Below are 27,845 nucleotides of genomic sequence, written 5' to 3'. Positions count from 1 at the left end.
TCAACCCTCGAAAAAACGTGTTGTGCCCTCGTTTGGGCATCACAACGACTACGCCACTACTTGCTTAGCTATTCGACTATGCTCGTTGCTCGAATGGATCCTTTGAAGTACCTCTTCGAGAAACCGGCGCTAACAGGACGCACTGCAAAATGGCAGCTACTATTATCCGAGTTTGACATCACCTATGTCACTCAAAAGGCCATTAAAGGACAAGCTATTGCTGACCACTTAGCGGAACACCCTTTGCCCGACTATGAGCCACTAAAGACAAATTTTCCTGATGAAGCCATCTTATTTGCTGAAGCCGAGAGCGACGATGAAAATCTACTTGGAAAATGTATTTCGATGGAGCAGTAAATCAAAAGGGAAATGGAATTGGGGCAGTCTTGGTTAAGCCAGACGGAACACACATCCCCATTGCAGTCAGATTAAGATTTCAATGTTCGAATAACGAAGCCGAGTATGAAGCATGCATTGTGGGGTTGAAAGCAGCGATCGACCTCGAAGTGGATGAATTAGATGTATTTGGAGACTCAAGTCTGGTAGTATACCAGACAACAGGAGAATGGAAGACCCGAGAGCAGAGACTGGTTCCGTATCATGAGTATCTCGAAGATCTAAGTTCAAACTTCACCCGAATCTCCTTTACTTACATGCCGAGGGCTAAGAACCAGTTTGCAGATGCACTGGCTACTCTGGCCTCAATGATCAGCATCTCTGAAGACACCATAGTCGACCCTCTGGAGGTTGGTATTCAAGATGAGCCAGCATATTGCTTGCCGGTGGAGATCGAAGAACCTGAAGAAAAACCATGGTATGCAGACATCAAGGCATTCTTAGAGGACCGAACTTTCCCACCCGATGCCACAACGACGGACCGAAAGACTATTCAGAGATTGGCAGGACAGTTCTTCTTGAGTAGCGGAGTCTTGTACAAAAAGTCGCATCACGAGGTCCTCCTCAGGTGTGTAACACAGACAGAAGCTCAACGCTTAATCGAGACTGTGCATGGAGGAGTCTGTGGACCTCACATGAATGGACATATGCTCGCAAAGAAGATTATGAGAATGGGTTACTACTGGATGACTATGGAGAGCGACGGATATCAACATGTTCGAAAATGTCACTTGTGTCAAATCTATGCCAACAAGATCAACGCACCACCTTCAGAATTGCACAATATGACTTCTCCCTGGCCCTTCTCACTCTGGGGCATGGATGTCATCGGACAGATCAATCCTCAAGCTTCCAATGGGCATCGCTTCATCTTAGTCGCCATAGACTACTTTACGAAATGGGTAGAAGCAGCATCTTACGCCAATGTCACGAGAAGCAATGTCTTGAAGTTTGTGAAGAACAACATCATATGTCGGTACGGCCTCCCAAGCGGGATAGTAACCGATAACGCCAAAAATCTCAAGAACAAAGACATGTCTAAGATGTGCAAAGATTTTCAGATCACCCATCACAACTCAGTCATTTACAGACCAAAGATGAATGGAGCAGTTGAAGCCGCTAACAAAAACATCAAGAAGATCATCGAGAAAATGGCCGTTACTTATAAGGATTGGCATGAGATGTTACCCTTCGCTCTACATGCTTATCGAACGTCAATCCGGACTTCGACTGGGGCAACGCCTTATTCACTGGTCTACGGAATGGAAGCAGTCTTGCCCGTTGAGGTCGAGATTCCCTCCCTTCGGATATTAAAGGAAGTCGAATTGGATGAAGCAGAATGGGTCCAAGCCCGATTCGATCAGTTGAACTTAATAGAAGAGAAACGACTTTCAGCAATCTGTCATGGGCAAACTTATCAACGGAGAATAGCACGAGCTTATAACAAGAAGGTTCGACCTAGAGAGTTTGTACCCGGAGACTTAGTTCTGAAGAAGATCTTACCAATACAGGAAGATGTGAGAGGGAAGTTTCGTCCAAATTACGAGGGGCCATTCGTCGTCCAAAAGGTACTGTCTGGAGGAGCGCTGATTCTCACAGAGATGGACGGGGAAGTCTTTCCGCAACCGATCAATGCTGACACCGTTAAAAAATATTACGCCTAAAGTCGTTCCTTGAAATGAAGAGAGGCCATCTTTCTACTACCTGAACAATTATCTACCCTTAGTTAACCCTCTTTGAGCCATCACATTCATTTCTTAACCTAGGACCGGGGCAAGTCACCACCACAAAAAAAAAAAAAAAAAAAAAAAAAAAAAAAATCGTCAAAAGTCAAAACAAAAATACCAAAGTATACTCCTGGCCCGCATGAGGATAAACTGTGAACGGCTAAAAGTACAAAAAAATCAAAAAGTCAAAAACCTCGAATGTCTGATCTTAAGCTCGACCCAAATCTCTTACCTAAACAAGTTCGTGTGACGATGGGAGGAGACATAGATCATATTTTCGAAACAAAAACAGACAAACCCCATGTCCAATCTACCCATCAATAAATCCAGACTCATCCTTTCTTACATCCTTTTACAACCCTAACTTAAGCCTATGTTTCGTCCTATTTAAAGTCCTTTCAGATCAAGGAATGACTCAAGGTAACTCGATCACGGTGGAAGCATGTCATGAAAAACATCGTCAGGGTATAATTGATTTTGCTACTTAAGTCAAATTTCAAGCTACCAAAGTCGTTGGAAGACCCGAGAGGGGAGGCCAGATCGAATATTCGAAAAAAAAGAGCGACTCGAAGTGTAGAGTCATTAATCTCGAAGCTCAACTTGAGTCACCGTACCATGAAAATCGTCGGAGGAACTCGAGAGGGGAGTCCAGATTTGTTACTCAAGAAAGAGCGTCACTAGAAGAGTACAGTGTTCGATCTCGTAGCTCAACTTGAGTCACCAAGCCATGAGGGGCACAGAGAAATCAAGGAGGTATTCAAAGTGAAAATCTATAAAGTAAGCAGACTGAAAGGGCATGGTGAAAACCCGTCAGGGCACTGTGAGTAAAAAAAATCAGGCTATGGCAAGATCAAAACCACCGGCACGATGAAAACCCAAAAAGGGCGTCGATGCGCAAAAATGTGGAAATCAGGTCTGGTGAAAACCGTAATTGGCGCCAGGGGCAAAAATGAAAAAACAAAAAAAAAAAAAAACAAAAAAAAAAAAAACAAAAAACAAAAAAAAACAAAAAAAAAAAAAAAAAAAAAAACAACTCCTGGCCCGCAAGAGTATAAACTGTGGACGGCAAAAATCTCGAAATCTTCAATATTCCAACGGATACAGCGAAGATAACTCAGTCAAAATTTTCAATCTCGGGGATGACTCTAAAGAGGTTAAGGATAAGCTGACACTTGTATCCTCGACATTTGGCAAAGGTACCATGATCGTTAACTTTCAGAGTTTTCAAACACAGTCTGTCACAGTTTATTCGACAAAGGCAATCTTTTAAAACCTTAAAATAAAAAAAAAAAAATGTGTGCATCATCAAAATTACTATTTTTGGCCTATGACGAAGAATCTGGGACTTTTCTTAAAATCAAGTGTTTTCGAAAGCAGTAGATATATCTGAGGCCACTATGTAAAAAATCTATTTCATTTATTTCAAATAGTGCTATATCATTCTCATTAAAAGCAGGGTACAAGAAGGAATAGCGGGCAAAGAGCCACTCAAGCATTTTCCTAGAAAGTGTAGTAGACATCAAGTCATCCTTTAAGGCTTCGATCTGAGCAGCTTGGTCAACGATGATTCTCTCCATATCCGAGGCATGACAACATACCAAATACTCAAATATCATACCATCATGCAAGTCTCTCTCAAGGACGATCACGCTACGTTAAGCTTTCTCAAGACGATCCTGTAACTTCCATGAAAAGGGAACATGGAAGTTCGAAGTTAGGAATAAACAAAGAAAAAAAAAATCTCAAAATTGCATTGCATGGTTTAAAACGTCAATCATTTTCCAAAACTTATCAAAAAATCAATCCAAGATTTCAAACGAGCTCCGTGCCACAAAGTCAAGGGTTTCAACAAGGCTAACCCTGTCAGACCCCGTGCTTGGGTAGTCACGCCTTACAAACATCTTCAATCTATCCGACGATTTTTAATCATCATGCAATAAATTACTTCGGATTCGTGCAAATAAAGGGTCTATTTTTATTCTTTGCAGTTCTTTGCAAGCAACTCCTACAAAGAGGGGCAGCTGTAGACACCCCAATTTGCACGAACCCGTTAGAAAGATTCAAATTTTCTCGAGTTGATTCCGATTTAGAATTCAAGCTCTTTGACGGACCCGCATTGCCACTTGGCATCATCATTCATGCATACATGCATCATGTCATATAGTTTGCATGCTCAACCTTGTCCCTAACCCACTCCAAATTCGTATCCATTATCCATCACCCATACCATAATCAAGGTCCATTTCCTCCCCCAACCTAAGCCCAAAACCCAATGCCATTCTAAATCCAATTACCCAAATCCATTACCTAGCCCAACCTATACCCAATGCCACTCTAAACCCATAACCTAAATCCACTTTCTAGCCCAACCTAAGCCCAAAACAATATCCATTCTCTAAGCCCAAAACCAAACCCACTCCAAGTCCATTCTCTCACCCCTTCACAAGATGACACATGTTGATACCTCATAAGCCTCCAACACCCAATGCATCATCTAATTGGAGGGTCAACTTTTCTTTTGTGAAAACTCTAGAATGCCCTTCTCAAAAAGTTTAGTCAAACCAAAAAGGTTATTGGGTCTTTGGTAATAATCCATCAAGGTGAGAGAACTTCCCATTATACCCTCAAAAGGTGGGAATCTTCAAGTACATACATGGAGTCCTCCCATTAGTCCATTTCAAAAATATACTTCTACCCTTGCTTTATGAGTTATTTACAAATGAACCAAAGTCTACTTTTCACATACCACTTCACCTTTACACATGTCATCCTCCTATTCACCCTCCCAAATGTGCTTTTGTTTTCCCATTGGTCCATTTCAAAACTACACTTCCACCCTTGCTTTATGAGTTATTTACAAATAAATCAAGATCTACTTTTTACCTACCACTCCACCTTTACACATGTCACTCCCCCATTCATCCTCCCAAAAGTACCTTTGTTCTCTCACCTCTATTTACCAAAAAACCAAGGATCAAAGCATGCTTTTAGGGTTTTTTCACAAATGTCATCTTTACCCTCATACAAATGAAAAATCCAAAAAGAAACAACCTAAACCTCATGTCCATTTTCATTATTTTTAGGGTTGGACCACTTTATCCCCAAAAGTTCTCCAAAAACTCTATAAATACCCTCAATTCCCATGAACAACTCATGCTCTCAAGCCCCCATCTCTCAACCTAAAACTCTACCAAATTCTCTACTTATCTCTCATCTCTCAACCCTTATCTCTCAACCCTCAACTACATCTTTCAAGTCCTAAGTCCATTACTCAAGTTCAAGATTCATTCAAGACTTCCAAGGGGACAAGGTGGGATAATAGTTATTTATTTGTTTTTGTTTCTATTTTGCATCTTCTTCTTCTATCCCTCTCTTTTTATTTTTAGAAGCCTTTAAGATGTAATGGAGAACCCTCCTTCATCCCGAGTAGATTGAACCTCAACCTTGGGCATGGAATGCTTGAGGCGGTTTGGTCGAAAGGATGGAGGTTGAAGCCTTTTTTTAACCCATTCTCATATCATGCATCATAATGTACACTATGCACACACATCACACATGTTGGCTATGATGAAGAAATGTGTAACTCTCTTGATGGGGTTAAAACACTAAGTTTCTAGCTAAACATGCATGTATTAAGGTTATGGATCTAAGGGTATTCCATCCATGGAATTTCTCTAAAATCCCAAACCAACATCTCAACTCATGCAAAAGTGTGTTGACACCATAGAATGTCTTCTTCCATAAGATATTTCTTATGTCAACACCAACATCAAATCCTCTTCTAATGAGGTACATACACACTATGAGCACTCACCCACTTCATGCATCTCATGCATTCTACTTGTTTATTTAATCTTTTTTCAAAAAATGGCCAAATCTAAAGGTAACCACCTTAGGTGGAGAGAATGGGGTGCTTAATACCTTCCCCATTCTCTAACCGAATCCCCTTACTTAGATTTTAGGTAGACCATACCTTTTCCATGATTGAGAGTCATTACAATGCCATAAAAAATGGTTTTCAAAAAAAAAATTGATTCGGGTGCCCATTCACACCCATTTATAAAAAAGAATGGTGGCGACTCCAAACAATGTAGTATTGAAGTTCATGGCGAACATTTCATGTCTACAGTATGGTCAAGTTCTATAAATTCTATTTCTAACAAAAATTTACATTTTTGACCCAATGGGACCCTAAAATTGACGTCGTTTTCGTTTTTAAGGATAATTCAACTTTTTGACCTCCAAAAATGATAAGTAAATAGTTCATGTTCAATAATTTTTTGTTACGAACTTAATAGTATGATTAAATCTTAACAATTCTTTCTTTAGCAAAAAAATCATTATTTCAGCCTGATCCAACTTGGTAATCGAGGATTTTGTAATTTTTCTGTTTGGACTCGCATTTGAGCGTGCTTATAGGTTAAAGTATGTTTTTCAATCATTTTGAATCTAACGGTGAGGTCAGATTTCATTATAACTAATCAGAAACATCCTAAAGTTTAATCATAATTCCCACTTTCAGAATTTTTTCAAATTTTTACTATTTATTTTTTTCGAGAGATATGAATTGAAAACTTGGGGTTTTACACATATTATAATATAGCTTTAAAGTTATGAGTTTAAATTTAGAAGTTTTTGAAAAACAATAATAATAATAATAATCAACTACATTTTCAAGTTGATTGTCTAAACACCAAAGTTGAAGTTATATACAATTCCTTAATTGTATTCCTATAGGGAATCAAATGCCAGAATTAATTTCAAGTGTTGTAACCAACTCTACCAACTCCAACTCTTAATGGCTTTAAAGAGGGGTACCAACTATGGGTCCATACATTTCAGGTTCAATCCTGGTTTGTTGGTAGGTTTAATGGACTGGCATTATGTTATGTGCTTCTATGGGAGAAAGGTGAGTAGGGTAGTTTAGGGTGTTTCTATGGTATGGGATCAGTGGGAGGTTGAGAATATGTGGGTGTGTTATAGGGTAGTTCTTTCAATGAGTATGAATGGGTAGTTTAAAGTAGTTAGTTTAAGAAAATGGGTTAATGGGTAGTTTTATTTTCTCTCGTATTTAAATTCATTTTGATATTAATGAAAATATGCAGAGAAAATATATTTAGTCCTTAATTGGATTGGAGATTCACTATCTTGAATTGGTGACTTAGGAGGCCCGATCTCCCTCAATGAGATCAATTTCTAATCTTTCTTTATCTTTTATTATTTTTGTGATCCGATCAAAGTAGGTTCGTATCACATTAGATTTAAATTGGGCTTAAGTTTGTCTTTTGTTTAATATTTCACTCAAGTCTTACAAATTCATTTTGTGGCCCTTTAAAGACTTGCCAGGCATAAAAGCTAGGGGTACTATTTGGGTGGACACATCACAACCTTGGTAATTTCCCCATAATAATAAACTAAATAACAAGGGAGAGAGTTTCAGAGTTTTGTTTCTCCCTTCTCTTCCCTTTCCTAGATTCTAACACACAATAAGGGTGCCAATGAAAAGCTTCCATAGAGCTGAATTTACACAATAAGGACGCCAATGAAAAGCTTCCATAGAGCTGAAATTGAGTTGTTTGATTGTGCTGCTGTGCTGGGTTGGGCCAGGCTTATTAAAGATTTACTAGAAACCAACAACAAAATGTTACGGAAAAACTCTCTTAGACCGGTTAAGATTGATAAACGAAGAAGGTTTGACAGATAAAACAAAGAATACAAGAGATTTACTTGATTTGGCAAAATTGCCTATGTCCACGGGTGGCGATGATAATTCTTTATTGATGAAAACTGTGAAAATACAATACTTGTTAGGGTTTTTGAACTTGAAATATATATGACATCCTAGGACAAAACACGCATTTTTAAGTTGTATAGATACTCAAAAGAGCCAATCCTAAGTGAAAAACTCAAGTCAGGAAACCAACACAAAATACTATTAATAATCATAAAAAAAAGATTATTACTTAAGAAACACATCCAAGTGATTTCCCCCATTAGTAACTGTATTGTTGAAAATAGCTTGATGGAACTTTTTTTTCGATAGATTTTAAGTGAAGAGGAAATTGCAAGGAGTGTAAAACTTTACAAAAGTTTTCTAATAATATTATTTGTACCAAGTTTATTCATATAATGAAAATTATGGTATTTTAAAGATTTTTTTTTATATGAGGGATTGGGTATACTCCCCAGGTCCAGACTTCAAGTGTCTTTATATGCCCCTCCACAACAATGTGTCTACTTAAATGGTATCATGTGATAGGATGTTGGATGAGATGTGATACTCATAGATTAATTCTAATGGATAAGGTTGTACCATTGATTGGACAAAGCCTAATGGATCATGGTCAGTCCGTTAGGCTCAGATATACCTTGATCAAAACAAAAAATATTTTTTTTAATAAAAGACGAAGAAATCCACTTGGTTAGTTGCAATAGAATGTCAACTTAGAGAAATGATTTTTCAATAAAATGAATATCTTACTCCTACAACAGTCTAAATGTATATATAAAATTTCTTTCAAATAAGATTAAAAATTTATCTTAAAATATAAGTCAAACTAGCCTTACTAAAATAGTGAGGGGAAAAGGTGCTGACTAAGTCTCATCCACCATCAAAATGACCTTGAGATGTGAAAAAAAACCTTCAGACTCGTAAAAAGCTTTGAGGTTAAGTTTTACTCATCTCAAGCCATTTTTGAAGGTGGATTAGGCTTAATAAATCCTTTTTCCTCACTCACTATTTTAGTAAGCAAAGGGTTTCTTGAAAATATTATCAACAGCAATGCCCCCAAGATATTTTCTCTTGTTTTCCCACAAGTGGGGTGGTGGTGGTGTGTTTTTGTGACAATAAGCTTACGTGGGGCCTTAGAATCCACCAATGGTAATGCACTATTACTCTAAAACCAGTTTTAAGCCACCAAAACCATTATGTTCCTCTCAAACACGACTTATGGACGGTCCCACCACAGCACCACCAACAGTATCCTCCATCCCCTCTCCTCTCCTCTGTAAGTTCCAGAACTTTCTAGCTTCTTCCTTACTATTTTTGTCCAATTGATCTAGAACCTTCCCTTACAAAGGCTTGAGCTTTTATATTTGCACCAACCTCAATTACTTTTTCTTCAATTTTCTGTTGTGTATGTGTCCGAACAAAAACAAACGGCTTAACTATCTTCCTGAAAGAGCAAAAAGAGTGCCAGAGAAACATCTCAAGCTCTCGTTTGCTTGCATCATCAATTCTTCATTAATTGTTCTATTTTGTGATTCCAAACTCATCTCCTTCACTCAATTTCTTCTTCAGGTTCATCTCTCATTTCGGTCCAATTGCAAATTTCTGACTTATTCCGTATTTTCAGATTTCTTTGTGTTTCCACCAAAATCCATCCCTGTTTTGGCATTCTAAGTAATGAAATCTCATTTCAACCAAAACCCTTTTCATTTCAGATTTCCAAAATCAAATCTTTCATGCTTTTTGTTCTTTCTAGCTTTCTGAACTTCTCCAGTATCAACTGTCGTAATGCTCTTAGCCCCTTTGATTTAATAGCCAGAGAAGGAAAAAAACAGAACAACCCACCTGATCAAATAGTGAAGATCTTGTTTACTTGCATTGTTCTTGTAAATCCTGGAAACCCATTCGGCCTCCATTACTGCTTGATTTAGTTTCTCATAAAACAAATTTCAACCCCATTAATATTTCAGAATTTTAGTTCAACCCAATCATGAATCCACCAAACCCAGTGAAAGAAGAGTTTTCAGGGGCTAGTTCATCTTCCTCTTCTTATGAACTGCCAATGATTCCTCCTCCCCAACCAATGGAAGGCCTCCATGACTCAGGACCTCCACCTTTCCTTATTAAAACCTATGACATGGTCGACGACCCCCTCACAGATCATATAGTTTCATGGAGCAGTGGTAGCAACAGCTTTGTTGTTTGGGATCTCCACACATTCTCCATGAATCTTCTTCCAAGATACTTCAAGCACAATAACTTCTCCAGCTTTGTTAGACAGCTCAACACTTATGTAAGTGATTTCTAATTTTAGTTCACAAGTAGAAGAACTTGGTTTTTATTGAATTTTGAGTAACATCTCTTATGAGTTTACTGCTAAATCGCTTTATGTTCATGAATACATGTAAAATCTGAAATTTTTTCTAGAGCAGTTATTAATGGAATGGCTTACTTCATCTCTCATTTTCATTGTGACTGATCAGCTTTTATTTTTTTTTAATTTTAAATTACTTTGAGTAGTTTGTATGAATTTTATTTGAATATTAAAATGCTTATTTTATGAAACATCTAGACTTTAAATCCCAATTTCTTTATGGCAGTTTCTAGTAGTTTGGTTTGCTTCATCTCCCATTTCATTGTGACTGGTTACTTTATTTTTTATTTTTATTTTGAGGAATGTGGGTAGTTTTTGTAAATTTTATTTAACAATCCCTTGTGGATTCTTTAGATTTGACTATTAAAACAATAATTTTATGAAGCATCCAGAGTCTTTGTTTTATGGAATTTTCTAGTAGATTGGCTTGTTTCATATCTCATTTTCTCTATGATTGGTCAGCATATTTTTTTTTCCCCTGATTTCAATGAATATGGGTAGTTTGTGGTGAATTTTATTTAACAATCCCTAGTTGGTTCTTATTTATTTATTTACATAAAGTTATTATTTCTAAGCTGATTCATCAATGGCAGTAGTGATGTTTTAGTGTCTCCATTCTTCATTTAGGATGGATTCTTTCCTCTCTCATCAGTGGAGTTCTTAAATTTATAAAAGGTTCAGTTACAGAGGTTACTATTCTAGTCTGATTTATATATTTCAATGTTGCTGATTTAGTGTTTGTTTTAGGGTATGTTTGGTAACACTTCTGAAGTCTAGAGTCTGAAGTCTGTTTTCTGAAATCTGGAATCTGGAATCTGAAATCTAAAATCTTATTCTGGAAGAGTTGTTTGTTTTGTCATTTTTAAAAGCCTCTGATTACAAATAGAATTTTAAAACATAATGGCTATTTTGACAATAATACCCTTTTGTAATTCTAATAAATTGTTACCCGAAAAACGTAACATTTTATGCATAATGAAACCATCCACACATTTAATTTCGATTCTAACACATCAAACACCCCAAAAGTATTGTTTTCAATTTGAATTCATACTTGAGAAATTATATTCCAACAAAATAATACTCAAACAATAAATAATCATTCATTTTCTAATTGAAAAATGTAGGGTTTTAGGGTTCGTATAAAAATATAGGGTTTTCAAATACAAAACAAGAGAAGGGGGAGAGACTTTGACAACACAGTTGTAGAAGAAGGAGAGGTAGGAACGAAATGAGAGTAGAAAAGTTAAAAATAAAGGTTTTAAGGTTCGTATAAAGAAATGATAAGTGATAAAAATTAAGGTTTTGAGGAGGGTATTTTAAGAATAAAAAAAATTCAGATTTCAGAAGTTTCGTCTAGCATCTCTCCATCACTGGTTCAAAACTTCTGAATTTTGGTTATGGAGTGTGAAATCTGAACCAAAACAAACGGAAATAAAGCTTCTAAAGTCTGAATTTTAAAGGTGGACCACCTCCATTCAGACTTCAGAAGTGTTACCAAACACACACTTATTCTTTATTTTCCATGTATGAATGTCTCTATGAAGTTTTATTTTTATTTTTACTACAATTACATAAAGTTACTGTCTCTAATGTGATTATAAACTGAGATACTGCTCATTTAGTGCCTCTTATACGTTTTTGTTATTTTGTGGTTACTTATTCTTAAAAAAGGTTCAGTCTTTAGTGGGGGTACTTGGATTTGGCCCTCAAATGTTACATTTAATTCTTATAGGGCTTTAGAAAGGTGGGTCCAGATAGATGGGAGTTTGCAAATGAAGGATTTCTGAGAGGGCAGAAACATCTACTAAAGAACATCAGGAGGAGGAAAGCACCTTCTCAACCTCACCCACAACAAGCTTTGGGCACGTGTGTCGAAGTTGGACAGTTTGGGTTAGACGGAGAAGTTAATCGGTTGAGGCGTGACAAACAGGTTCTAATGACGGAACTACTGAAACTCAGGCAACAACAACATACCACACAAGATCAACTTCAAGCTATGGAACTAAGGCTTCAAGGAGCAGAACAGAAGCAACAACAAATGATGACTTTCTTAGCAAGAGCAATGCAAAACCCAACTTTTATACAACAATTGGTTCAACAAAAGGATAGAAGAAAGGAACTTGAAGATGCAATTACTAAGAAAAGAAGAAGGCCAATTGATCAAGCATGTAGAGATGTAGGGACCAACGAATCAAGCCAAAGTGTTGGGGAGAACCAAATTAAAATCGAAGATCAGGAGTTTGACGATCTTTACGGATTTGAAGTCTCGGAGTTGGAGAGACTTGCATTGGAGATACAAGGATTTGGTGGAGCTGGAAAGCAGGAGGAATCACAAGGAGAGGAAGAATCAGAACTTAAGAGCGAAAATACAGCACTTGAAGAGGTGTTTTGGGAAGAATTATTGAATGAGAGGTTTGGGGAAGAAACGGGTATTCCAGATGCCGAAGGTGAAGATGAAGATGTGAGTGTCTTGGCTGATCAATTGGGTTACTTGGGTTACGGCCCGAAGTAATGAAGATGGACTTATTCTGCTTTGGTAGTCCTCTACTTCGATTCATTTGTCCCGGTAGGAGACCCTATATAGTGTTTGTTGTCCAATTGTTGTTCTCTGGAAAACTAGAAAATTTCATTTGGGAATTTTACTCTCTTGACAGGAAGATAACAAGATCACACAACTAGTTACAAAAAAAAAAAAGAAGCAGCAAACAAGATTGGGAAGAAAAGCGAGCAGTGTATCCTTGAAAAAAAAAAACAAAACATGTTTTGTGGAGTTATTTCAATTTGGTTGTTTTTCTAATTCTCTTTTTAAATCCAAGTTGAACCTTTCCCTCTTATTTATTTCATCTTAGCAGATTGCAGCCATAGCTGGAACATTGCAAGTCTCAATCTTGATTTATCTCAAAGGTTGTTCTAGTATTTCTCTAATCCGATTTGTCTAAGAAGTCACTCAACATTGATTTGAATTCAAATGCAGCAGTTAGTACCTTACTTTTGTCGGTTACATTTTATTTTACTTAACTAATTATTATTTATTTATTTATTAAATTTTTTAAGGAGGGGAGATTGTAGGAAGTGATTGGTGATGATGTAAGATATTTGTAGTTATTTGGTCTATTTGTAAGTTTCACCAAGATGGTGATGTTTATATATTTCTTATTGCCTTTGGGGATCTGATCCTGTGGATCTTATACTCGTGCAATAATCAAATCAAATATAAATAAAAAAATTTAATTATAAATTCGGTAGTTTGCGCCAATGCTAAATCTTAGATATATTGCTTTTTCAATTATCAAGAATTTAATCCATGATTAGACCATGTTTGGCAATGGCTTGGTATTCTGTTCACTCACCTTCTTTCCTCACCCAAATATCTTTGATCATCTTGCTTTCTCAAATATTGAGAATGAAATCTATGATTCATTCAAGTTTGGCAATAGTTTGGTATTCTTTTTGGGTCTTGTGAATGTGTGCCCTTAGGTCAAGCGTTAAAGTGCAATAAATACACGTTGGAAATTGAAATTGGAGGGTATTTTTGTAAAAGATAGATTTTTAAAGGGCATTTTTGGTACAAAATTAAAATTCCAAAGTGTATTTATTACACTTTAATGTGTGCACGTTAACAAAATCCTTCTTTTTGACTCATCACTCTTTTTTTCCCTTCTTAATTCTCAAGAATGTAATCGACAATCAATTCAGACTTAGGCATCTCACCAATCCTTTCGTTTCAAAATAAGTTATGCCTGTAGATACCCCATTTTGCCATAACCGATCTTGAGAACACTTAAAAACCTTCCAAAAAAGGATTTAACTCAAGTTGATTTTCAAGTGGGATCAAAGACCCCAACAAGAGCAGTCAGACAATTTACAACAGTGTTTACCCTGACATACGACCAAATTTAAATTTTACTCTGTATGGAGGTGTCTAATAGTTAGAAGGAAAATTTTTACTGGTAAGGCCAATTTTGTTAGGCAGTTATGAGTCCCATGTGCATTTGAATTTTATTAGGGCTACTTACCCTTTAATCCTTATTTTGATTAATTTTTCCCTCAAGAAAGCCCCCATTTTACCTTTTTACCCATAGCCTAATTATCTATGAAACCCATTACAAAGGTTCTTTGGTAAATCTCCATTTTCTTCTAACAAGGACTTTGGGTCTATTTGGTCCTCACATGAGTGGAAGTACTATCCTAACCTCAAGTGGTTAGAGCCTAATTCAGGTAGTTTACATTTATGCCCCCTAAGTCTATCCTCAATCCTAGAAGAGTGAATGTAATCAGACTAAGTTCTAGAGGTTTTGACAACATTACGCAACTCATAGAATTCTCTAAAACTTTTGAAAAAAGACTAAATTAACCCTTGGTTGTTAGAGAGTTAGTCCTCATTTATATTTACATGCTATCTAGCTTAATTCTCTGAGATTTGACCCAAAGCCAAAGACCTAAGACTCTTCTACTCTCATCAAAAAGTTCTCTGGAAACTAGAACCTGTTACAATCTTATCCTCTTGATCCTCATGATTGGTGAGACTTTAGGTGAGTGAAAGACCTTTAAATCTAAGAAAAGTAGAGGTCATTTAGATTTTTCTATAGATTTATTTGCAAATAATGAAAACCTTAGAGTTTAAAACAAGTTTATCCCTAAGGATCCCTCAAACTCTTATAAATAGGATTCCCATTCAAAGCAAAAAGAAAAAAAAACATAAATAAAAGAGAAGAAAAGGGTCCAAAATTCTATCCAAATATCTTCGAGGGGGCTCAAGGAAGTGATTCAAAAGTCTGTCCAAGTCCCTCTTTTAAGCTCTCTAACCTACCCAAACTCTATCCAAATTCTTTCCCAAATCTCCAAGAAGATCCAAACAAGAAGAACAATAAGAAAAAAGAAAAAAAGAAAAAGAAAAAGAGACAAAGATAGAGTATTTTAATTTTTAATTTTTTTATGTAATTTTTCTTCTAAATCCCCCCTTCTATAAATTCCCCTTTTTTACAATTATGTTTCCTTGCTTGTAATAATGTAGATCTTAATCTTGTTTTAGTAAGGCTTTGAGGTAGAGAGTAAAATCTCCTAGAGGTAATCTCTTCCTATAAGCCCTCAATAAAATCCATGAGAACATTAGAATAATTGTTTTTTTTTTTTGTTCTTTATTTCATTGGAAAGTTTTAGACTCCTAATGTAAATGCTTTCTATTTTCTTTAATTTTCATTGCAAGTTAAATTCCTAGAATATATATTTTTATTTTTTTTCTAATGACTTAAGAGTTAGAGAGTAATCCCTCATTGGATGTAATCTTCTCTTTATAAGTCCTATTATATGCATACACAATATGAACACATATTTACTTTGTTTTCTTTAAAATAGCTAAGGGTCAAAAGTATAGATCTACGTAGATCTAAACCTAACTCCTTAAGCGAACAAAAACAGTTTCAAAGAGAACACATATCATGCATAAGGTCCCTAGTTTTATCATAGTGGTGTCCAACTCATGGACACCTCTTAAAGGCTAAACCAATAAGAAGATGTTCTCAAGTGAGCACATAACCTTTTAAAAGAGTCCTTGGATCCAAGAAGATGAAATCGACACGTATTCTCACCAAAATCCCAGTCGTATAAAAACTTTCCAAAAAGTAACATTTTTATTTTACCTTGCTCATTGTCTTATTTTGTTCATCTTCTAAAATTAAACTATAGATCTTTTAAAAAAACCTTTGGGTCCCGAAAGGTGAAATTTATATGAATTGTCATCAAAATCCTAGGATCATAAAAAATTTCAGCAAACAATATTTCTGTTTTACCTTGATCATTGTCTTATTTTGTTCATCTTCTAAAATTAGACTATAGATATTTTAAAAGTGCCATTGAGTTTAAAAAGTGAAATCCACATGAATTCTCATCAAAATCCTAGGCTCATAAAAAAAAATTAGCAAGCAACATTTGTTTTTTAACTTGTTTATTGTCTTATTTTATTCATTTTCTAAAATTAGATTATAGATCTTTTTTCCTTTTGAGTTTTTCTATAATTTCTTCTATTTTCAAAACCTCAAAAGAGTTTTTAATCTTCAACTTTAGTCATATATTGGTAACCATCTTAAGATGGGTGGGAAAAGGTTCCTAATACCTTCAATGTCCCTTAACCGAACCTCCTTACCATAGATCTGTAGGTAAATCATTTCCCTTCATCTTTTGGATATATGAGTCATTACAAGTCAAAAAAAATAAAATTTCACAAAACAATTTTTATGGTGTCCATTCACACTTTAATTGAGTGATGACGACTCTTAAACCCATGTAGATGAGTTCAAAATCTTTTAAAAGGTTTTGAAGTCGCGTATCTATAATGTCCGAATTGTGGATGACTTAAATTTCAAGTCCTTGGAGTTGAAACAACTAAATGATTCTGGCTTCAATAATTCATTCTTTGATTCATTAGCTATTTCAACAACTTTCTCTTCTGTCATGCAAGTGGGTATCCCTTCTATTGGGTTCTTAAAAATTAAATACTAATGACTCTCTACGAGGTATTTTTGGAGGCCAAGAGGCTTTGATAAAGAATGACAAAGTGAAGGTTATCAGTGCATTTCTTAGTCACACAAGAGGTAATTAAGTATTTAAGTTAGTGATCTTCCATGAGTGTATAGACTCTTATTTAAAGGAAGGGAAGAAAGGCTTGGTTTGCAAAATTGATATGTACAAAGCGTATGATCATGTGAGTTGGGATTTCTTGAGATACACGTTACATTGCATGAGTTTTGGAGAGAAGTTAATTGGTTTCAAGTACATGCATTCAACATCTTTCTCAACCTTGGTCAATAGGAATCCAACTGGTTTTTTTTAAGAGTTCTCGAGACTTGAGGCAAGGTGATCACCTATCACTCATGTTGTTTGTCATTATGGCATAGGCGTTGGGTAGACTATTGATAAAAGAATCTAATGTAGCGGCCTTGTCTGACTTCCATACTAGGGTAGATGTTTTACAAGTGTTGCATCTACAATTTGTAAAATGATACCTTAGTCATTTTAGATGCCTCAACAGATTAAGTAAAATTCTTGAGGGGTGTGTTATGTTGTATCGATGTCATATCTGGGCTATGAATCAATCTAAGCAAATCCAAAATGTTTGGGGTAGGAGAGGTTCCAAAATTTCTTAGGTGGGCCACAATGTTTAGTTCCAGAAGGATCACTTACCAACGAATTATCTTAGTATTCCATTAGGAACAACATATAGGAGCAATGATATTTGGGAACTGGTGATTGTAAGGATAGAAAAAAGACTATGTTCTTGGAAAGTAAAATATCTGTCTAAATGAGGGAAACTAACTAAGTAAAAGCACAATTACAAGCATTTCAGTATAACACCTATATCTGTTCTCTATTCGTAGGTGTGTTGAAGAGCGGTTAAAAAAATTAATTAGAGAATTCTTGGGGAATGACAAGGATGGGAATAAGAAATTTTACTTAGCTAAGTGGAAGTTAGTTTGTGCTCTAAAAGAAGGGGGTTTTGGGCATTAGGATTTTTACGATCTCAAATTCGATTTTACTAGGGAAGTGATTGTGAAGGTTTGGGAAGGAATGATTAATTCTTTGGACAACGGTGATTAAGAAAAAATACGGGGAGAAGTTAACTGGATGGGAAAGTGAGCAGGTTAAAACATCTTTCATGTGCAACATCTAGAAAAAGGTCATGAGAGTGTGCTCAGAATTTAGGAAATTGATTAGATTTAGAGTGGGGAGGGGGCGACAAAATCAACATTTGGGAGGATTGGTGGTGTGACGTTATACCTCTTTGCTTTCAATTCCCACGGCTTTACACTTTGTCAAGGAAGAAGAATTTGCCAGTTGTAGTCTTCTTGAATCTCACTGGGAGTAGTCCTTCATGGAATTTGAGGTTTTAGGAGGGTTTTCAACGACTGAGAGATCTATGAGCTCGTAAACTTAACTAAACAGCTTGAGATTAGCTCAAGGGAGCTATTAGGGTTAGATAGGCAGGAGTGGATTTGTACCAAAGGTAACTGCTTTTTCTGTGAAATCTTTTTTTTCCTGCTTTGTTGGATTGCACTCCCTTTTATTGTATTTCTTTCCTCATTTATTTAGGCCACAAAAATGCCATCTAATGTGTTCTTCATTTAGTTGGCATCCCATGTCAGAATTCTTACTCTAGATCATCTTATTAAAAGTTGTTTTGTAACTCCAAACTTTTGTTCTTTGTGTAAATCAAGTGGGGAGTCCGTGGCCCACATCTTGTTGCATTGCCCGTTATCCTCGTCCATTTGGGACCACTTATTTTTACTCTTTGACTTAAGTTAGTTGTGTTCAAATTCGGTCTTGTCTTTCTTCAAAATTGGGACCTTATTATGTTCGTTGGGATAAAGAAGATCCGTGGAGTATCTTACCTTTAGCGGTGTGTTGGGGGATTTAGTTGGAGATAAATAAGAGAGTTTTTCAAGAAAATGAGTATTATTATTAGGAGATCATAAAGAGCATGTTGGGGGTGGGTATTTATTTATTTTTATTAGTAAAAACAAGGTTTGTGGGGGCAATTATTTAAACTTTAGGGTGTATATGTAAATAGACAGTACTTGATTTTCGGGTCTACCTGGTAAATAATTCTTAATAAATTTACTAATAATAAAAAAAAAAATTATATTTGTATATATTTCGTAAATACATTATAAACGTATATATATACACATTTATAAGGTATTTATAAAAGCACTACACAAATTAATAAGGGCAATCCACACAATAGGCAATTTTTTTTTGTCTTATATGGATTAAAAGTTTTAGAGTGGTTGATTTTGATGAAGATGATCTCTATGATTAGGAGATCATCATCACCAAAAATCAGCCAATTCCAAAACTTCTAACCCGATCAAAATAAATTCAAGAATCATAAATCATCCATTTTTTTTTTTTGTAAATCAGTTTTAATAGGGTTACAAAACTGATTTACAAAAAATTCGGATATGGTGTGGGCTGCCTTATTAATTCATAGGGTGCTTTTATAATTACCCAATTTTAAATGGTAATATTTCATATAGATACTACTTAATTATAAGAAAAAGAAAATAAGTAAAAGTTGGGGTGCCAATAAATTTTTTTTTTCTTTTAAGATTTTTTTTTAATTTTTTTATTTTTTCGGATTTAGGATTTTAAATGAACCATATCATGATTATAAACAAGTTCTGAAATTGTTTGAAGCGAGTGTAATGTTATGTGATGTTGAGATTATAATTTGAAGAGTATAACAAGTAGATCTTTATAATGTTTGAAGAGTATTGTAATCTTTAACTGGGGTGTGATAATAATTTAAGAAATTGGGTTGTAATAAGTAAAAGTTGGATTCCCAATAGCAGATCTCTTATTCTACGAGTTTTTATCCTGAAGAGAAATAATTGGTATAAACTTTAAAGTGAAATTTTCATTTCTATTCATTTCTCTCTTATTATTTAGATTGGTGGAGAATTATACTACTTTCCAACTTCGTACAATCATAGAAAAACTTTAATCATGATTAATCACATCAGAGGTGATGTGGGCCCTTACACAAGGGCCCCACCCTTCACAAACTCAGTGAAGACCAATGCCACCAAACCCAACATCGCAAATCTACCGTTCCACATTTCTGCATCAGAAGTCATCACTCCTTCTGATTTGGATTCAACACTAATACCTTGCAACAAAGGTATCAGAGAGGCCAGGGAGAGGACCACAGTCGTCCCTAAGAACCACGGTATCCCTCCATTAGCCAACTGTGCTGCCACATCTTCACCTTTCGTTACCTCAACAGCCATTGCAGCAACAAATCCTATCATCGCAAGTCTACCGTTGATCCTCTCTGGTGCGGGCCCACTAAATGCAAACACATCCAAAAACTTCTTGCTATCCTGCACGCAGAGTTGTACAGAAACATAAGTCACTTAAAAGTGCTTTTGGAAAGCCTTGACAAGTGCTTTTTAAAAGTGATTCTATTACTACCTACCTTTGGTTTAGGGGGAGGAGGAGTAAATTTCTCATGAAATATAAATAAAAGTAGTTTATAATCTACAATACCTCAGCCATGCAACGAACCGTTCTTTTCTGACTTGGCACGAATGTGGATGGGAGAGTTAGGTTTGGCTTACTGCTTCTATGCATGACATGTGTCATGCTGCTTGAGAAGATGGATTGCAGCGATGCTGATGAAGCCATTTGAATTTCTGAAAGTTTATACGCGTAGATAAACAGTTGCTTGTAGTAGAATAATATGGTAGGACGAGGTGTTCTAGAATTCTCAAGTTATGAGTTAAGTAACTCTAGAAGCTATATTTATAGGTACCAAAGGCAAGTTGTGTGGTGGTTATAAGTCCGTCCACGTCGCATTTAAGACAACATGGACGTGGCTTCACATTAACCACTAACAATCCAGATCGTGTGCACCCTTGGTGGAGGAATGAAACCCACCTCCCTCAGCTCAATACATGCCACGTTAGTTACAATTCAAATTTTTTTTTAAAGGAGATATTTTAAATTTTAATTCCTTGAAATGTGAATAATTTGATTTGTATTGAGGCGTGGGAGGAGGAAGCTGTTCCTCTACAGCACACAGTTCCTATAGCACCATGTTGCATGGATCCAACGATTGAAAAAGTGCCACATAAGTTATACTTTTAGATTCCACACTTAAAATATTAGATGTTCAATAGTCATTTACTTTCTAAGATATGAATCTAAAAGAAAAAAAACATTATTTTTTTAATTCTTTTTATTTATTTTAAATCAGACTTAAATCATAATCATAGGAAACATTGGTTTTTTTATTTTTTTCATTCCTCCACCTTGGATGCATAGAATCTGGACTCCAACTACTAAATACAATCGAAGACTCTACAAGCTACATGAGATACTTTCTTGTGGAATCTAGATCGTGTGGACCTAGGGTGGAGGAATAAGTTTTGTCTTATTAGCTTCACTTCCACAGTGGCATTTACACATTTTGATGTGTACTGGATAATCTTATTTTTGACACATTTGAGATACCCTATGTTTTCAAAGTGATGACGTTAATCATTGACCTTCGTCTTTTCAAATAGACTAAGGAAAAATGATCCAAATGCCCTTTTCTTCAAATTTATAATCAAAACTTCCAAACCCCTTGATTTTACTTCCCTCAAAAGCAGGCATCTAAACTTTTTGGGTAAATTTTTTATCCTATCCTTCCACCATAAGATTCTATTTACTTCAACAACCTTTAAACCATTAGAACATAAATGGAATTTTAAAAGTAGAAAAATGATAGAGATGAGGTTGCAAACAATGGATTTATTGGTAATCTTGAGAAGTATATCAAAATCAAGCTAAGATTGTTATCTCCAAGCTTAGAACCTCAAGGAAAATATAGGATGCTTGGGAAGAAGTTGAATTTTTGGAAAGAAAAATCAAAGATTTTTGCAAGAGGTGTTTTTTTCAGACAGAGGTTGGAGATGAAGGCATTTAGGTCATTTTCGATTAGTCTCCCTGAGAAGACTAAGGTTATGGGTTATTTGAAAACACAGGTATCTTGAAAGTTGAGGGGTACCTCTACATCATTGTATCTCTAATCCTGTATATACGTGTCAATTTATTATTGTGTAATGATTTTCTAACTCAATTTTAATAGACTAACTAAAAAACTCGCTGACGTGGTATGTGCAAGACCCATAGAATTTTCCCTCAGTAACATAGTTTATGGGAATGTGCAATTGTGTATCCTGAGGTAAAAAATCTATGATTATTGCACATGCCACGTTAGTGAGTTATTCTGTTAGATTAAATTCGAAAATCAACACTCTTTATTATATGAATGAAGGAAGTAAATGAGTAAACATATCAATTATATAAGAAAATGTTGAAGTAACATGAAAGAGTCGTGAAGAATGCAAGTGGCTGATGTGGCAATGGCACAAACCATGGATCTTTATCTTTGGGATACACAGGAAAAAAGATTTGCGGTTCTGTGCCATTGCCACATCAGGGGCGTACCAAACACCGTGTGCATTCATCATTATTCAACATTAAAATGTCATCGATTCTCACATCGCTGTGTGGATGTATGTACGAAACCATAGATGTTTTTCATCGAGATACGAGTAAAAAAAATCTATGGTCATGTGCGAACCTCCACATCAACAATGTGAGAATTGATTCACATTTCAATGTTACTCCAGCACGACTCATTATATAATCTTCTGTGAAAAATTTCTTTACATTAAGTGCCCTCTCATGATTAGATATGTGGGTAAAAAATTACCCCTAATTAGGAGAATATAGTTCAAAGTTTCCCAGCTCATGTTTGTGCTTTTTACCCATGCTCCCTTGTAAAACGGGGTGCGTTTTTGCTCACAGTCCAACTACTAATTGACATGTGGCATAAATGGCATTAAAAAACATGATCCGATGGCACGGGTTGTACAGGAAAAAAATCTGCGATATTCTTTTTAATAAAAAGGAAAAAAATTAACCTTATTTTTCATCGTTGAATTTTAATTTTAAGTTCGGGTATTTGGTAGCTGTTCATTTTCAATTCCATTGATCAAGTTTAAAAACATTTTTTTTAAATATGACAAGAAGATTGTAGTTTTAGATTGCCAATGTGATAATCCATGTGGTCTCAATGACCTATTTTAAGATTTTTAATCTTAAAATTGAAATTTTTGGGTGGAGGACGTGTGGGGAGGAGAGAGAAATTTTCTCTAATGTCATTTACGCCACATGTCAAAAGGGTGCTGCGAGCAAAAAATCATTCCTTGTAAACATACAAACTGAGTCAGTCTGATTAGTAATTTTCAATTGTTAGATTAGTGAACTAGACCATAATGACCTGTATAATTCGGTTCATGAGTGCACTTCCCATGTATTGAACTATTCATATAGGCTCACGGTCCTTTGTAAATCACAAACCAAAAGTCGGTTTGATTAGAAATTCTTAGCCTAATGCAACGATCATCAAGGAGGAAAGAAAAAAATATGAAAAAAATAATATTATTTAATTATTTTTTTAATATTAAAATAAATAATTTTTTTATGAAATCGAATTCAAGCATTGTTATTTATAAAAAAAATCGTTTGATTTGCAGTGTTAAAAGAATGATATATAATTAATATTAATATTAATATTATTACATAATATAATAATATATATTATTATATAATAAATAGGCAGATTTACCAAAACAGGCACAACTTTTGTGTGTCAAGAAGTTAGCACTTCAATTGTAATTATTTATATATATTTTATATATTATATAAGAGTGTAATTTAATGTGTTGACGCCATTTGTGTGAGACTAAAAAGCATAGACGGGTCGATTTTAGGTTTAAATGTAAGTGGGTTCATATATGTAATCTTTGACTTCGAATTAAATATATTTCAGACGTAAATTATGATCCTACACTAAAAAATAAAATATTCATGATGTCCAGATCTACATTGTCATTGGAATATTTTCCTAAAAGAGTTAGAGAAATATCTCAACCTCTCGTTAGCAGCCATAATCAAATTGCAAATGTCTGACTAATTCCGTATTTTCAGATTTCTTTTCATTTCAACCAAAATCCATCTCTGTTTAGACATTCTAACCAGTAAATTCTCATTTCAACCAAAACCCATTTCATTTCCGATTTCAAAATCAAATCTTTCAAGGTTTTTGTTCTTTCTAGCTTTCTGAACTTTCTCCCAGTATCAACCGCACTAATGCTCTTAGCCCCTTCGATTTAATACCCAAAGAAGGAAAAAACAAAACAACCCATCTGATCAAATTGTGAAGATCTTGTTGAATTGCAGTGTTCTTATAAATCCTGAAAACTCATTAGGCCTCCATTACTGCTTGATTTAGTTTCTCATAAAATAAATTTCAACCCCATTAATATTTTAGAATTTTAGTTCAACCCAATCATGAATCCACCAAACCCAGTGAAAGAAGAGTTTTCAGGGGCTAGTTCATCTTCCTCTTCTTATGAACTGCCAATGATTCCTCCTCCCCAACCAATGGAAGGCCTCCATGACTCAGGACCTCCACCTTTCCTTATTAAAACCTATGACATGGTCGACGACCCCCTCACAGACCATGTAGTTTCATGGAGCAGTGGTAGCAACAGCTTTGTTGTTTGGGATCTCCACACATTCTCCATGAATCTTCTTCCAAGATACTTCAAGCACAATAACTTCTCCAGCTTTGTTAGACAGCTCAACACTTACGTTAGTGATTTCTAATTTTAGTTCACAAGTAGAAGAACTTGGTTTTTATTGAATTTTGAGTAACATCTCTTATGAGTTTACTGCTAAATTGCTTTATGTTCATGAAGCTGCCAGATTACATGTAAAATCTGAACTTTTTTGTAGAGCAGTTATTAGTGGAATGGCTTACTTCATCTCTTATTTTCATTGTGACTGATCAGCTTTTATTTTTTTATTTTTAAATGAATTTGAGTAGTTTGTATGAATTTTATTTGAATATTAAAATGCTTATTTTATGAAACAACTGGACTTTAAATCCCAATTTCTTTATGGCAGTTTCTAGTAGTTTGGTTTGCTTCATCTCCCATTTCATTGTGACTGGTCACTTTATTTTTTATTTTTATTTTGAGGAATGTGGGTAGTTTTTGTAAATTTTATTTAACAATCCCTTGTGGATTCTTTAGATTTGACTATTAAAACAATAATTTTATGAAGCATCCAGAGTCTTTGTTTTATGGAATTTTCTAGTAGATTGGCTTGTTTCATATCTCATTTTCTCTATTGTTGGTCAGCTTTTCTGTTTTTTTTTAACCTGTTTTCAATGAATATGGGTAGTTTGTGGTGAATTTTATTTAACAATGCCTAGTTGGTTCTTATTTACTTATTTACATAAAGTTATTATTTCTAAGCTGATTCATCAATGGCGGTAGTGATGTTTTAGTGTCTCCATTCTTCATATAGGATGGATTCTTTCCTCTCTCATCAGTGGAATTCTTAGATTTATAAAAGGTTCAGTTACAGAGGTTACTATTCTAATCTGATTTATAAATTTCAATGGTGCTGATTTAGTGTTTGTTATTTTCTTTATTTTCCATGTATGAATGTGTCTGACGTTTTTATTTTTATTTTTAGGACAATTACATAAAGTTAGTGTCTCTAATGTGATTATAAACTGAAATACTGCTCATTTAGTGTCTCTTATACGTTTTTGTTATTTTGTGGTTACTTATTCTTAAAAAAGGTTCAGTCTTTAGTGGGGTACTTGGATTTGGCCCTCAAATGTTACATTTAATTCTTATAGGGCTTTTTGAAAGGTGGATCCAGATAGATGGGAGTTTGCAAATGAAGGATTTCTGAGAGGGCAGAAACATCTACTAAAGAACATCAGGAGGAGGAAAGCACCTTCTCAACCTCACCCACAACAAGCTTTGGGCACGTGTGTCGAAGTTGGACAGTTTGGGTTAGACGGAGAAGTTAATCGGTTGAGGCGTGACAAACAGGTTCTAATGACGGACCTACTGAAACTCAGGCAACAACAACATACCACACAAGATCAACTTCAAGCTATGGAACTAAGGCTTCAAGGAGCAGAACAGAAGCAACAACAAATGATGACTTTCTTAGCAAGAGCAATGCAAAACCCAACTTTTATACAACAATTGGTTAAACAAAAGGATAGAAGAAAGGAACTTGAAGATGCAATTACTAAGAAAAGAAGAAGGCCAATTGATCAAGCATGTAGAGATGTAGGGACCAACGAATCAAGCCAAAGTGTTGGGGAGAACCAAATTAAAATCGAAGATCAGGAGTTTGACGATCTTTACGGATTTGAAGTCTCGGAGTTGGAGAGACTTTCATTGGAGATACAAGGATTTGGTGGAGCTGGAAAGCAGGAGGAATCACAAGGAGAGGAAGAATCAGAACTTAAGAGCGAAAATAAAGCACTTGAAGAGGTGTTTTGGGAAGAATTATTGAATGAGAGGTTTGGGGAAGAAACGGGTATTCCAAGATGCCGAAGGTGAAGGTGAAGATGAAGATGGAAAACTATAAATTTTCATTTGGGAATTTTACTCTCTTGACAGGAAGATAACAAGATCACACAACTAGTTACAAAAAAAAAGCAGCAAACAAGATTGGGAAGAAAAGCGAGCAGTGTATCCTTGAAAAAAAAAAACAAAACATGTTTTGTGGAGTTATTTTAATATGGTTGTTTTTCTAATTCTCTTTTTAAATCCAAGTTGAACCTTTCCCTCTTATTTATTTCAGCCATAGCTGGAACATTGCAAGTCTCAATCTTGATTTATCTCAAAGGTTGTTCTAATATTTCTCTAATCCGATTTGTCTAAGAAGTCACTCAACATTGATTTGAATTCAAATGCAGCAGTTAGTACCTCACTTTTGTCGGTTACATTTTATTTGCTTTACTAATTATTATTTATTAATTTTTTTAACACTACGTCATAATGCGCCAAAAACGACTATCTCTACAGTCGCAAAAAGAGTCGTTTTAAAAGGAGTGATTTTTTAAAAACGACTGTCCAAGATAGTCGGGAAAAAACGAAAGTAAAATAGAGATATAGAGACGGTCGCCGACCGTCGCTATAGGGTATTCTTATTTATTTATTTATTTATTTTAAATTTTACACCTGCCCCCTTCACATGTTGCTGAATATTAAAGATACCCCTATGTTTTGACATTGATGACCTAGACCCCAACATACAATATAAAAAGACCCAAATGCCCCTCATCTTCAACTTGATAAATTGCTACAACATCAAGCCCACTTCCTTATAAGTTCACAGACTAAGATAACATTATAAGTTCTATTACAAAGGAATACTCACCTCATGTTGTTAAGGATACAAGAGTGTATGTTTCCTTAAACTGTCTTCTCATGTACTTTAATTAATTAATTTATTTAAATCTATGTTTCTAACTTCACCAGATACGATTGTAACTAAACATGAAAACACTACAGTAAAATAGGTCTATAACAAGAATTTTATAATGAGAAATTAAAGTAGGCAAGTATATGTGCGGCAATAGATCACCATGGGATACTGTACATACCACGTAATGAAAATTTGCACAATTAGCTACATTGTAATGTAAACTACCTGAGTTGGAGGCTTAAGCACAAACGAGTTTTTGACTATCAAACAAGACTTAACTCAAGAGTTTCAAATTAGTTCTTGTGAGAGAGGACAACAGAGAGAGAGAGAGGCTTCTAACCTTGAACGAGCAAAGCAAACACCGAATAAAGACAAATCAAGAGACACATTCACCAATAAAATAAACGAAGTTTGCGAAAACTCACAAAAAATATGAACACTTTAAATGAAGATTTTGAAGTATTAAACATCAGAACATCTGTAAGAATCAAAGTTCCAGTTTTTAGCCAAAAAAAAAAAAGCATTTTTCTTTATTTTCAGAATCCTTCTCCAACGATAGAATCCAGATTCATATTAGTTCTTGTTAGAGAGAAGATTATCGAAGAAGATAAAAATGAAGCTTCAAACATCGAATCAGCACAGCTAACACTGAATAAAGACGAATCAATACACACAATGAGCAATAAAATCAACAAAGCTTCAACAAGAGTCCGATCAATTTGTGAAAAATTACAAAACAAATTTACACTGAAATTCTTCT

The 27,845-nt window shown here is 35.1% G+C and overlaps 3 protein-coding genes and 1 pseudogene across 8 annotated transcripts in view; 3 read left to right on the top strand and 1 right to left on the bottom strand.

Moving 5' to 3' along the window:
- Positions 1-9,192: 9,192 nt before the first annotated feature.
- On the top strand, positions 9,193-26,374 carry LOC147404458 (heat stress transcription factor A-7a-like). Of its 3 annotated transcripts, none has more exons than XR_015177774.1 (3): positions 9,193-10,144; positions 11,961-12,794; positions 26,275-26,374. XR_015177774.1 is itself a non-coding variant. In XM_086440392.1 (2 exons), the coding sequence occupies exons 1-2, from the start codon at positions 9,842-9,844 to the stop codon at positions 12,738-12,740; spliced, it is 1,083 nt and encodes a 360-aa protein (XP_086296518.1). In that variant the 5' UTR covers positions 9,194-9,841; the 3' UTR covers positions 12,741-13,400. The 3 variants fall into 3 exon arrangements, 1 of the variants encoding a protein (XP_086296518.1); XR_015177773.1 differs by lacking the exon at positions 26,275-26,374 and adding an exon at positions 12,883-13,400 and having other exon boundaries at positions 9,201-10,144; XM_086440392.1 differs by lacking the exon at positions 26,275-26,374 and having other exon boundaries at positions 9,194-10,144; positions 11,961-13,400.
- Positions 19,621-27,845, bottom strand: part of LOC147404455 (early light-induced protein 1, chloroplastic-like) — an 87,330-nt gene continuing 79,105 nt past the window's right edge. The window contains exons 1-2 of one of the 2 annotated variants that reach the window (XM_086440398.1): positions 20,273-20,484; positions 19,621-20,106 (exon numbers count right to left, since the gene is read on the bottom strand). In XM_086440398.1, the coding sequence (XP_086296524.1) occupies positions 19,762-20,106; positions 20,273-20,410 (483 nt within the window). In that variant the 5' untranslated portion in view covers positions 20,411-20,484 and the 3' untranslated portion in view covers positions 19,621-19,761. Of the gene's footprint in view, positions 20,107-20,272; positions 20,485-27,845 lie in introns of those variants that run through there. The other variant, XM_086440397.1, reaches the window with a different exon arrangement.
- Positions 23,773-27,845, top strand: part of LOC147404456 (heat stress transcription factor A-7a-like) — a 73,005-nt gene continuing 68,932 nt past the window's right edge. The window contains exon 1 of one of the 3 annotated variants that reach the window (XR_015177776.1): positions 23,773-24,433. Coding sequence is in view for 1 of the 3 variants with exons in the window: in XM_086440393.1 (XP_086296519.1) it covers positions 24,131-24,433 (303 nt within the window). In the remaining 2 variants the exon portion in view is untranslated. The remainder of the gene's footprint in view (positions 24,434-27,845) is intronic. The other 2 variants (XR_015177775.1, XM_086440393.1) reach the window with 2 other exon arrangements.
- On the top strand, positions 25,504-26,214 carry LOC147404459 (heat stress transcription factor A-2e pseudogene; annotated as a pseudogene).

This window comes from Akebia trifoliata, chromosome 4 (genome assembly GCF_017979445.1).
Source record: "Akebia trifoliata isolate Shusen 1 chromosome 4, ASM1797944v1, whole genome shotgun sequence".
Taxonomy (NCBI): Eukaryota; Viridiplantae; Streptophyta; class Magnoliopsida; order Ranunculales; family Lardizabalaceae; genus Akebia; species Akebia trifoliata.
Note: the sequence above shows the minus strand (reverse complement) of the source record. Positions and strands in the feature narration are given on the sequence as shown.